The 12,276-nt window shown below is 47.8% G+C and overlaps 1 protein-coding gene across 2 annotated transcripts in view; it reads right to left on the bottom strand.

The window, feature by feature from the left end:
• Positions 1-12,276, bottom strand: part of TAOK2 (TAO kinase 2) — a 49,086-nt gene that overhangs the window by 18,174 nt on the left and 18,636 nt on the right. For both annotated transcript variants that reach the window (XM_066576905.1, XM_066576906.1), the window contains exons 6-15: positions 10,448-10,544; positions 10,189-10,302; positions 10,011-10,102; positions 8,300-8,393; positions 8,083-8,164; positions 7,828-7,995; positions 6,713-6,919; positions 5,737-5,865; positions 5,405-5,641; positions 4,702-4,830 (exon numbers count right to left, since the gene is read on the bottom strand). In XM_066576905.1, coding sequence (XP_066433002.1) covers positions 4,702-4,830; positions 5,405-5,641; positions 5,737-5,865; positions 6,713-6,919; positions 7,828-7,995; positions 8,083-8,164; positions 8,300-8,393; positions 10,011-10,102; positions 10,189-10,302; positions 10,448-10,544 — 1,349 coding nt within the window. The remainder of the gene's footprint in view (positions 1-4,701; positions 4,831-5,404; positions 5,642-5,736; positions 5,866-6,712; positions 6,920-7,827; positions 7,996-8,082; positions 8,165-8,299; positions 8,394-10,010; positions 10,103-10,188; positions 10,303-10,447; positions 10,545-12,276) is intronic.

Below are 12,276 nucleotides of genomic sequence, written 5' to 3'. Positions count from 1 at the left end.
CACACGCTCCACAGAGCAGCTACACACACGCTCCACAGAGCAGCTACACACACGCTCCACAGAGCAGCTACACACACGCTCCACAGAGCAGCTACACACACGCTCCACAGAGCAGCTACACACACGCTCCACAGAGCAGCTACACACACGCTCCACAGAGCAGCTACACACACGCTCCACAGAGCAGCTACACACACGCTCCACAGAGCAGCTACACACACGCTCCACAGAGCAGCTACACACACGCTCCACAGAGCAGCTACACACACGCTCCACAGAGCAGCTACACACACGCTCCACAGAGCAGCTACACACACGCTCCACAGAGCAGGTACACACACGCTCCACAGAGCAGGTACACACACGCTCCACAGAGCAGGTACACACACGCTCCACAGAGCAGGTACACACACGCTCCACAGAGCAGGTACACACACGCTCCACAGAGCAGGTACACACACGCTCCACAGAGCAGCTACACACACGCTCCACAGAGCAGGTACACACACGCTCCACAGAGCAGGTACACACACGCTCCACAGAGCAGGTACACACACGCTCCACAGAGCAGGTACACACACGCTCCACAGAGCAGGTACACACACGCTCCACAGAGCAGGTACACACACGCTCCACAGAGCAGCTACACACACGCTCCACAGAGCAGCTACATACACGCTCCACAGAGCAGGTACATACACGCTCCACAGAGCAGGTACACACACGCTCCACAGAGCAGCTACACACACGCTCCACAGAGCAGGTACACACACGCTCCACAGAGCAGCTACACACACGCTCCACAGAGCAGCTACACACACGCTCCACAGAGCAGGTACACACACGCTCCACAGAGCAGGTACACACACGCTCCACAGAGCAGGTACACACACGCTCCACAGAGCAGGTACACACACGCTCCACAGAGCAGGTACACACACGCTCCACAGAGCAGGTACACACACGCTCCACAGAGCAGCTACATACACGCTCCACAGAGCAGGTACATACACGCTCCACAGAGCAGCTACATACACGCTCCACAGAGCAGCTACATACACGCTCCACAGAGCAGCTACATACACGCTCCACAGAGCAGCTACATACACGCTCCACAGAGCAGCTACATACACGCTCCACAGAGCAGCTACATACACGCTCCACAGAGCAGCTACATACACGCTCCACAGAGCAGCTACATACACGCTCCACAGAGCAGCTACATACACGCTCCACAGAGCAGGTACATACACGCTCCACAGAGCAGCTACATACACGCTCCACAGAGCAGCTACATACACGCTCCACAGAGCAGCTACATACACGCTCCACAGAGCAGCTACATACACGCTCCACAGAGCAGCTACATACACGCTCCACAGAGCAGCTACATACACGCTCCACAGAGCAGCTACATACACGCTCCACAGAGCAGCTACATACACGCTCCACAGAGCAGCTACATACACGCTCCACAGAGCAGGTACATACACGCTCCACAGAGCAGGTACATACACGCTCCACAGAGCAGGTACATACACGCTCCACAGAGCAGGTACATACACGCTCCACAGAGCAGGTACATACACGCTCCACAGAGCAGGTACATACACGCTCCACAGAGCAGGTACATACACGCTCCACAGAGCAGCTACATACACGCTCCACAGAGCAGGTACATATACGCTCCACAGAGCAGGTACATACACGCTCCACAGAGCAGGTACATACACGCTCCACAGAGCAGGTACATACACGCTCCACAGAGCAGGTACATACACGCTCCACAGAGCAGGTACATACACGCTCCACAGAGCAGGTACATACACGCTCCACAGAGCAGGTACATACACGCTCCACAGAGCAGGTACATACACGCTCCACAGAGCAGGTACATACACGCTCCACAGAGCAGGTACATACACGCTCCACAGAGCAGGTACATACACGCTCCACAGAGCAGGTACATACACGCTCCACAGAGCAGGTACATACACGCTCCACAGAGCAGGTACATACACGCTCCACAGAGCAGGTACATACACGCTCCACAGAGCAGGTACATACACGCTCCACAGAGCAGGTACATACACGCTCCACAGAGCAGGTACATACACGCTCCACAGAGCAGGTACATACACGCTCCACAGAGCAGGTACATACACGCTCCACAGAGCAGGTACATACACGCTCCACAGAGCAGGTACATACACGCTCCACAGAGCAGGTACATACACGCTCCACAGAGCAGGTACATATACGCTCCACAGAGCAGGTACATACACGCTCCACAGAGCAGGTACATATACGCTGTGTATGCGATTTCTAAAATCCCATCTGCAGTGCTTGTACTGTAAGTGCTGTGGATTTCCTGCAGCATTTCTAATGTGTGAGAACATCCCATTAGTGGGCAGGGCCCTTCCACACGGTCATATATCGTCATTTGTGAAATGTACAAAGAAAATAAATCTGATGTATTAAACCCACTTATAGCCTATGGATTCGTTAACCCTAGCGCTTAATGGACCCATAGGCTACAGTGGGCTAAAGGCAATCATAGTATGTTTGACTACATTTAGCATGGCATTGGTCTCCATGCTTCTCTTCTGTGGGATTGAAAAGCAAATTATATTATCTATTTATACAGATATACTTTAACGTTGCCGTTAACTGAAAACGTATAGCTGGATGTAACAAACTTTTTTTGGGGTGATGAAATTCATTAACCCCTTAGTGACTGGCCTATTTTTCCCCTTAAGGATCAAACTATTTTTATTGTCGCATTGCAAGAGCCATAACATCGCAAGATGAGAGTTTGCTGTTTTTTGTTTTTTTTTGAGAGGTAGGGAGGTGGAAACCCTCACAGAAAGGTCATCGTTTGTGTGCTTTGCTTTTACGGAGTTCACATTATAAAAAAAAAATATGTATATTTTTTTTACCCAGAGGCAGCTACGAGAGAGAGGGGCAGCTACGAGAGAGAGGGGCAGCTACGAGAGAGAGGGGCAGCTACGAGAGAGAGGGGCAGCTACGAGAGAGAGGGGCAGCTACGAGAGAGAGGGGCAGCTACGAGAGAGAGGGGCAGCTACGAGAGAGAGGGGCAGCTACGAGAGAGAGGGGCAGCTACGAGAGAGAGGGGCAGCTACGAGAGAGAGGGGCAGCTACGAGAGAGAGGGGCAGCTACGAGAGAGAGGGGCAGCTACGAGAGAGAGAGGGGCAGCTACGAGAGAGAGAGGGGCAGCTACGAGAGAGAGAGGGGCAGCTACGAGAGAGAGAGGGGCAGCTACGAGAGAGAGGGGCAGCTACGAGAGAGAGGGGCAGCTACGAGAGAGAGGGGCAGCTACGAGAGAGAGGGCAGCTACGAGAGAGGGGCAGCTACGAGAGAGGGGCAGCTACGAGAGAGGGGCAGCTACGAGAGAGGGGCAGCTACGAGAGAGAGGGCAGCTACGAGAGAGGGGCAGCTACGAGAGAGGGGCAGCTACGAGAGAGAGGCAGCTACGAGAGAGGGGCAGCTACGAGAGAGGGGCAGCTACGAGAGAGAGGCAGCTACGAGAGAGGGGCAGCTACGAGAGAGAGGCAGCTACGAGAGAGGGGCAGCTACATCATTTTCTTATCTGGATCAGCACCGATTACTGCAATATCACATTTATATAAATCTTTTTTTTCCCTTTTACTACTTTTGTACAATACAAACACACGTTTTTAAAGCACATTTGCGCCCCCATCACCGCATTCTAAGATCCAGAACACCTTTATTGTTCCAGTAACAAAGCTATTGTGAGTTTGTGCGTTTTGCGGGAAGAGTTGAAGTTTCTATTGAGGTACATGTGGGACTTTTGGATTGGGAGGGGAACAATAGAAAAATAGCAATTTGGGCATTTCAAAACTGTTTTTACGACGTGCACTGTGCACAAAAAAATAATCGCCATTTGGCAATTATCAATTGTCAGTAACAGTAATTACAGTTCTGCGCTTCCTTTTCAAATTTGTTTTTTGTGACATTTCAGCCATTTTAAAGGTTTTTTTTTCTTTGAAATAAAACTTTATTGAACTTTTTTTTTTTTACACTACTTTTTGGTCCCTGAAGACTTCAAGATCACTTGGATAGTACACTGCATAACTTCCGTAATGCATTCTACTAAGCAGATGACAGCAGCCCACTAGACTCCGCCAGAGGCAGGGCCTAATAAGCCAAGTTACATGGCAGACACGGGGGCCTTTGTCGTCAATTCAGCTGCTTGGCAACCTATTAGTATGTCGACATCACACTGCAGGTTGCCAGGAAGCCCCCCTTCCTGTCATGTGGCATGTAAGGGGTTAAACTGCCAGGATCTGAGGTTTCTCCCCTCTCCTGGCTGTTAGAGCAGGAACTGGCTGACAGTACTCAGCCAAGCCCCCACCTTGAGAAGTTGTTTGTGCTGGTTTAAAGTCCATTAGCAAGGTTAGTAAAAAGGCATATTGGCTGTCACTAAGAAAAGTGTTGAACTTAAGAAAGTTTCATAAACGTGTGCGTGAAGGGCGTGCATTTTTTAGATATTTTTTTTAATGTATGTTAATTGCTTACATGGAGCTAACGTGAATGTGCCAGCGTTTCCTTACAAACTACAGGACTTGAGAACGTTTACTATACTGTATATTAGTATTGGTAAATCCAGACAAAGACGGCAGCAGATCCCTCTTCAGCCCCCCCCCTCGTCTCCTCACCTCCTTCAGCTGCTCTTTGCGGATCTTGTACTGTCGCTTCTGGCTCTCCAGCAGGTTTGTCAGCTCCTTCTTCTGTTGGCCCAAGATATGCTGCTGAAACTTCTTCTCTTCCGTGAGGGCAGCCTTAGCCTGCAAAGTAAAGGCCAGGGTACTGACATAACTATCGACCTCTCGCGTCCGTTGATTAAGAAGCCCCAGGAATATAGATCTCTGCTTATTAGACCCCCACTGCTCATAAATGATAGTCATTTAACACAAGTGCATTCGGCAATTACTGTGCATTTCCAAAATATGCATGCACCCGACAAAGGTGAGCCTACATGATAAAACTGGTGTCTGCCTTTCTTTAAAAGGCTTCTACCACTATGACATTTATCCCCCCATCCTGTGACTAGGGTATAAGTGTCTGACCGCTGCGACCCAAGGCTGATGCACTCAAAGGCCCCATGTGAATGGAGCAGCGGTGAACACGTGTGACCATCTTTCCCATTCACTTCTGTGACAGAGGGAGACTGCCGAGCAGATCGATTTCAGTCTGTCGCATAGAAGTGAATGGAGCGGTGGTCACACATGCACACCACTGCTCCATTCACAGGGCCTATTCTAGTGCAACGGTCTTGGGATTGCAGGGGACTTCTAGCAGCCAAAGGATAAATGTCATTAATGGGAACCCCCTTTAACGAGCGCCATCATCAGATTTTACCTCCTTCTCAAATATTGCCTGGTGTTTCTTGGACAGTTTGTCAGTCTCAGCAGAAAAGTTGCTCCTATGTGCTTCGAGCTCCTTATCCAGACGCTGCTGGTGCTCATCCAGCTCTGATTTCAGCTTGTTTTCCAGAGCCATGAGCTGCTTCTGGTGCTGCCGGCGCATCCGCTTGTAACCAGACATCTGTTCCCGTAACGCCGAGTCCTGCTCATGTTCCTGGATCTGCCGCGTCACCTAAGGTGAAAGGTGGAGAAACCACATAAGAGGCATGCGGAAACTCTTTGCCATCCAGGGTAGTAACATGTCCCAGATGATAGAGGGACCCTCACCAGCGAGGCTGTGCGGATAGTGGCAAAGTGGTCCCTATTGCGGCAGTATGCCCTTCTCCGAGCGGCTGAGGATGACTGCTGAGCCTCCATCTCAGGTTGGTACGGATCATCGTAGATGTTGTCGTGAGTCTGGTAAGAAAAACGACCTGTTAATGCAGTAACAGCGAGGGAGCCGGGTGTGGGTGTATATGTGAGGCAGCTGCAACTCAATGGGGACAGGTTTGCCTTTCCACCCTCATATATCAAGTGTTGGAAACTTAAAAACTGCTCATTGCACTCAGGCAACAACGAAAACTTTCCTCCCTCAGTTTTGCTCTGCTATACCAAACACAGCTTTCCAGATGTGGTTATAACTACATCCCATGACTGTCATGGAGCTGCTGGTCAGGTGGTGAGCCACATGCTGCACAGAAATGGGCAGCAAATTGTAAGAATCCTCAGAACTTAGTCCTTCAAGTCTCCCTGACTCTAGATTTCCATCTATTGGCATGAGGGAATAAAGTAACTCCTCGTGGTGAGCACCAAGTGGGCATCAGACTTTATAGGCAACGTTCCCTGGAAAATGAGGTAGGTCAATGGCAGATGCTACAATACCTCTGCAGCACCACCTACTGGAAGGTAGCTGCCCTGCAAGCCAATATCCAACCTTCAAAAGGGCCTTGCAACATGACTAAGGATGCAAGCTGAACTTTTTTGTTTTGGAGAAGATGCTGGTTTGACTTAGATCCTTGGTAGGGATGAGCGAGCATGCTCAGAGAAGAAGGCAGTTACTCAAGATGAGCGAGGCTCGCTCAAGTAACTGACCTTACCGAGCGTGCTCGCTCATCTCTAATCCTTAGTCATGCAGCAAGACCTGTTTGGAAAATCACCGACTTACAGCGAAGCTACCTTCCAATAGTTGGCCCTACAGAGGCATTGTACCATCTATGTGCTAAGACCTCAGGACCATTGCGGAGTTCTGACAACAGATACTTACCGGCAGGCGGTGTATGACGGAGCTATTGGAGGTCACCGTATGCTCTCCCTCTTGCATCATGGCCATTTCTCCGCTGTCATCGGAGGCGTCAGCCAGGCTGTTCACCGAGCTGCTCTGACTGCTGGCACTGATGGACATGCTGGGTACAGACTGACTGCTCTCCATGCTGGTAATTGTACCTGTGCAGTGAAGGAACTGCTCCGACTCCTGGAAGACAATGTAAGCAGTCATGACACATACTCCTGGCATACCTCCAGTGGAGGGGCCTTCACATGGTGTATGATGTGCCCAAACAATAAGGCACCATGTGATGGATATCATATGATGTCTTTGCTGGACGCAACTGTAGTCTGAGCGGTTCCATACATTGATTGGATAATACAATTAATGACCTGTTACATGGGCCAATTATCAGTCACGAACTTTTGCCCAAAACGCGTGACTGCCGATAATCGACCTGTCTGAATGTGCTGCCGGTCACCCCATCAACGGGGAAAACCTTCGTTCGTTGTATGAACACGTTTTACACAGAAAAAACACAACATTGTTGGCGGCACATCTCACCCTGTAAAGGAGGGACGCACTGCCAACAATGATGAAAGGAACCTGAATTGGCCATTGTGAAGGACAGACAGACGAGTGCAGTTCTTATTGATCAGCACATCGGTAACAAGTCATATGTAAGAGGACCCTTAGTTTCAGCTTACAAACTATTACACCAAAATCAACTTATCACTCCTAGAATGAGTGATAAAACTGATTGGACCCCCAATCCCGGGGTCGGTGGGGTCTCAGGGGTGAAACCCTAATCAGTGTTCCCCCTCCACCTCACTGTGGGCTCTCTATACCTCCCGCAGTGAGGAGTAGACTGAATGGAGCGAGTGTCACAGTTGAATGGTGCAGCTTCATTCATTTTCAATGGGACTGCTGGAGGTAGCAGAGTAGATGTGCTCAGCTATTTCCGTCCGCCCCACCGAAATGGAGAGGCAGTGCATGCGTGGCCACTATTCCATTCAATGCGACGTCACTGAGGATGGGAGAGGGGACCCCACAGTGATGAGTAGAGGGGGACATGGCACCCACACGACCAGACTTATGCCCTGCAGTGCTCTCACCTCTTCCTCCTCAGTGGTCTCAGTATTGGGCCCATTCTGGGTGTCCTGGAAGAGAATCTTCTTCATCTTGCGGTACTGCAGGTTGTCGAGCTCCCTCACTGCGTCCTTTGTGCGCTGGATTAGTTCCATGATGACTGTTTGTGGCCTTTCCCTTTGCAGGAAGCGGTGCTGTAATAGAGGACACACATAATATATAGAGTATGAAGCGCCTGGGTCGTCTGTCCGTAATGGTCTGCGTAGGATAACATCACTGACCTTAAGCAGAATATCAGAGCTCGGTCTGTCTTGGGGAATCTTCTGAAGACACGAATCCACAAAGTTTCGGAAATATTCAGACCTGCAAGAAGAGATGCTCAAGTTCTGGGCTGTAAGAAAATGTCCCGAGGATCCCACTGGACACCCGGCACCTACAAACTGTATATGAGTGATATACTGCGGGCAGAGCCCACGGCCCGCTGGGGGTTGTACTCACCAGTGATTGGACTGCAGGACAGGAGACTCGTTCTGAGCGATGTGATATAAGGCACTCATAGCATTCATATTAAACAGCGGCGGCTTCCTCTCAGCTACAAGAGCAAACAAAGAAGAACTTAGAATGTTAACCCCTTCACTTCCGAGCCTGTTTTGTGTCATTTTTCGCCCTTGCCTTCTTATTCTTCCAGCGACATAGTGGAATAAGGACTTGCTTCCTTTTTGCAGAACAAGATGTATTTTATAATAATACCATTTAATGTATTAGAAAAAAACAACAATGTTAAAAGTGGGGGAAAATGGGGAAAAAGAAAGAAAAAAAGGGATTGCCCCATTTGTTCTTTGGGTTTTGTTTTTAAGGCATTCGCGTTCGGTAAGAAGGAGGTGGTAACTGTATTCCAGGACTCCGGCGATACCAATGCCTTTTTATACTGTACTATTAACAAAACGCAATAAAAATTACCGTGTCGCCAATCCGAGACCAATAGCTTTTAAAAAATTTGAAGTTAATGGGCCGCTCTGTGGGTTCACTTATGGCAGTGTAGTCTGTGGTTTCTATTGGTGCCACTTGGGGGTATATACTTTTTTTTTTTTTTTTTTAAATCAGATAATTTTTATTGAGCATTTTACATGAGCAGAACAAGAGCACAGACATATCATGTCTGCAGAGCTCATTGCACACCTGGGACAACTGGAGGCGGTCAGACATCTTAAACACCAGAAATGGCGTCATGTAGTTTCGATGTAGAAGAAACAACTATGACAAGAGTCGGGCTTCACTCAGATAAGATTTGGAAATAGCTTCCAAGATGTTAACCCCGTGCTCCTCAGCAATGGGAACAATGTCGGCCTTGCATTCGACTCTGGGGAAAAATATTCTGATGACCGTGCAAACTTCCAGTATACAAGTCCAACTTTGATCCTGGTCTTTGACAGCCCGCGGCCCTTTCACCAGTACACTCCTCAGTCAGCATGGGGGAATCCCTGGGTTTCCCCCACATCATGGCATCCTGACACACACAGGGTGCCCTTTCTCTTCCCCGACGGTGCTCCTGTAAACAGTGTGGCTGACCGAGCTTGTTCAGTGCTGTAAGGTAGTTTTTAATACAGCTGAGAAAAATTGCACGAGATTTTTTGCATTGCGAGACGGCCAAATCTCACACGAATATGAACCGTATGCTTTTAAATGGGGTCATACACATGAGCGATTCTCAAGTTATTTCTACATCTCTGTAGTACCACTAGGGGTCTTGAACTTGCAATCGCTTGTAGAATATACTGCAATTGTTCTGTTTATGGCACTGCAGTAAATTAGATATTTTGCATTAATCCACTGCAGCCTTCAGTAGGTGGACAGCTGTCATGGTAATCCATTAGCTCCCCCATGATCAGATCACAAGCCTCTTCAGGATCCAATGATCAGGACTAGCCCCAACATCTAAGTAGCTAACATGCTGTGATTCGATTGGAGCTAGATCCGATTGTGGCTGTTGTAGACGGCTGTCAGCCACTGCGTATAACGAGGGCTTGGCTGCCAAGCCCGTTCCATATACAGCTTGGCGGCGGACAGGCCAAGTTATAAATCATTGTTCAGAAAAATCCCAAAGTCTCCCAAGTCCCCGGGCTCACTCCTTTCCATGAGCTGATTAAAGTTACAGGAGTCAGGAGAAAGCGGCAGCAGCACAAAGTCCCAGACATGACCTCCGACTTACCTAACTCAATGCTGGTGATCCCCAGGGACCACACATCCACCTTCCCGTCATACTGCCCCTCATCCATGGCCAGAATCACCTCCGGGGCCATCCTGGAGAGACACAAGTCACGATATCGAATTACTACTGCACAGCGGGGCAACTCCCAGCATCCCACAGGAGAAGCCGGAGCACTCACCAGTACGGAGTCCCCACAAAGGAATTAGCTGGAGCCACTATGGAAGCAGAGCCGAAATCCCCCAACTTCACCAACCCCGGCTCCGTCAGGAGGATATTACCAGCCTTCACATCTCTGTGGGGAAAAGACACACAAGGTGTGAGAAGAGGAAAGTCATCAAGTATACGGGGACACTATACACATGCTGTCTTCAATAACAGCCAGCAGAACAGTGAGCGCAGCTCTGCAGTATAATACATCATTCTGTATATCCACTTACCTGTGGATCATGTTGTGAGTATGGAGGTAGGCCAGGCCCTGGAGTGCACCATGGGTAATAGCAGCAATCTCCACCTCCTGGAGGGGTTTCTTATGTACTATACAGAAAGATGAAGAAAGCGGGGGTCATCAGGTCATCCTTTAACAACTTCTTTAGCACTTTTATTTTCAATTTTGTGTCCCCGTGTTCCAAGAGCCATCACTTTTAATTCTTCCATTGACATAACCGTATGAAGGCTTGTTTTTGTGGGACAAGTTGTATATTTTAATAGTACCATTTAACCCCTTGAGTGGCACGCCCAGAAAATTTCCAGGACGAGCTCCACTGCCCATAGCGATATAGCCTGGAAGATTTCCGGGCTATGTATCACTATGGGAGCTGCAGAGCACAATGTCGTAAGCTGTGGCAGTGTGCTCTGCCTGCACAGTCCCACCGAGAACCAGTGCAGGACTTTGAAAAACAGAAGATGGGAGATATTGCCGCTTCTGAATTTCAAACTCCTGCACTGGTTTGTTTACAGGTTGCCATAGAGACCATTGACTTGTCAGAAGCAAGCTAATGGTCTCTATGGCAGGGAGAGCTGGTGCTTGGCTGTCACAGAACAGCCAGGCACCAGCTCTTACAGCAGAGATCAGAGAAAACCTCCGATCGCTGCTGTGTTAACCCTTTACATGCTGCAGTCTATGTGCGGTCACCATCGAACCCCTGGAATGTGATCAGGGGGTCCTGATGGTTCTCTGTGGAAGTCCCCTAAAGGAATATTAAAAAAAAATAAAAAAATAAAAACAAAAAAACACTTGTCTCCCTTTACTTTGTAAAAAATTAAAAAAACAAAATCACACATGTGGTATCCGTGCGTCGTAATGATCCAGAGGAGGAAGTTAGTACATTATTCAACCCCTTAATGACATGGCCCCTTTTTTTCTTTTTTCCCCCATTTCTTTTATTCCTCCCCGTTTAAAAAAATCGTATGGTGTAAATAATGCACTACTTTGATAAATCGGACCTTTACGGATGCGGCGATACCAAATAATATTTTTCTTTTATGATTTAGATCTTTTTTATGGCAAAAGGAGGGGGATTTAAACTTTTTTTTTTTTAAGTGTGAAAAAGTCGTGAAAAAGAAAAAAAGCTATTAGTTTGGTATCGGCATAACCGTACCGGCCTGTAGAAGGATTTTAATATATTCTTTATACTGCTCAGAGAATGCAGGGAAAAATAAAAATAAAAAACATGCCAGAATGACAGATTGTTAATCTTGCCCCAAGAAAAAATGAAATAAAAAGCGATCAAAATTTTACATGTTCCTAAAAATCAGATAAATGAAGATTAGAGTTCATCCTGCGAAAAATACAGCCTTCTAGAGCTCTGGCAATGGGAAAATAACATTAATCCGGCTCTTGGAATGTAGCAACACAAAAGCAAACCTTCAAGAAAAAAAATGTTTTAAATGTACAAAAAAAGCAAAACATTAAAAAAACTGCCCGCTGAACGCCGTAAAAATGACATCCAAAAACAAATGGCAGGATTTCTTTTTTTTCCCCAATTTCTCTATACTTTTTTTTTTTTTTTTACAAAAGTTATGAAATACATTATATAAACCCAAAAATGATGCCATCAATAAATACAACTTGTCCCGCAAAACACAAGCCCTGATACGGCTGTCAATGGGGAAATGATAATGTTATGGCTCTTGGAACGCGACTGCAAAATTAGTTAAAATTAAGTGATTGGACCATTTAAAAAACCTGTCCTGGTGGGTCTGACAGGGGGGTAAGAAACCCGCCACTGAAGGGGTTAATGTACCGTATAATGTACAGAAAGACAAT

This window comes from Eleutherodactylus coqui, chromosome 8 (assembly GCF_035609145.1).
Source record: "Eleutherodactylus coqui strain aEleCoq1 chromosome 8, aEleCoq1.hap1, whole genome shotgun sequence".
Taxonomy (NCBI): domain Eukaryota; kingdom Metazoa; phylum Chordata; class Amphibia; order Anura; family Eleutherodactylidae; genus Eleutherodactylus; species Eleutherodactylus coqui.
The sequence above is the reverse complement of the archived record's forward strand: the minus strand, read 5'-3'. Positions and strand labels throughout refer to the sequence as shown.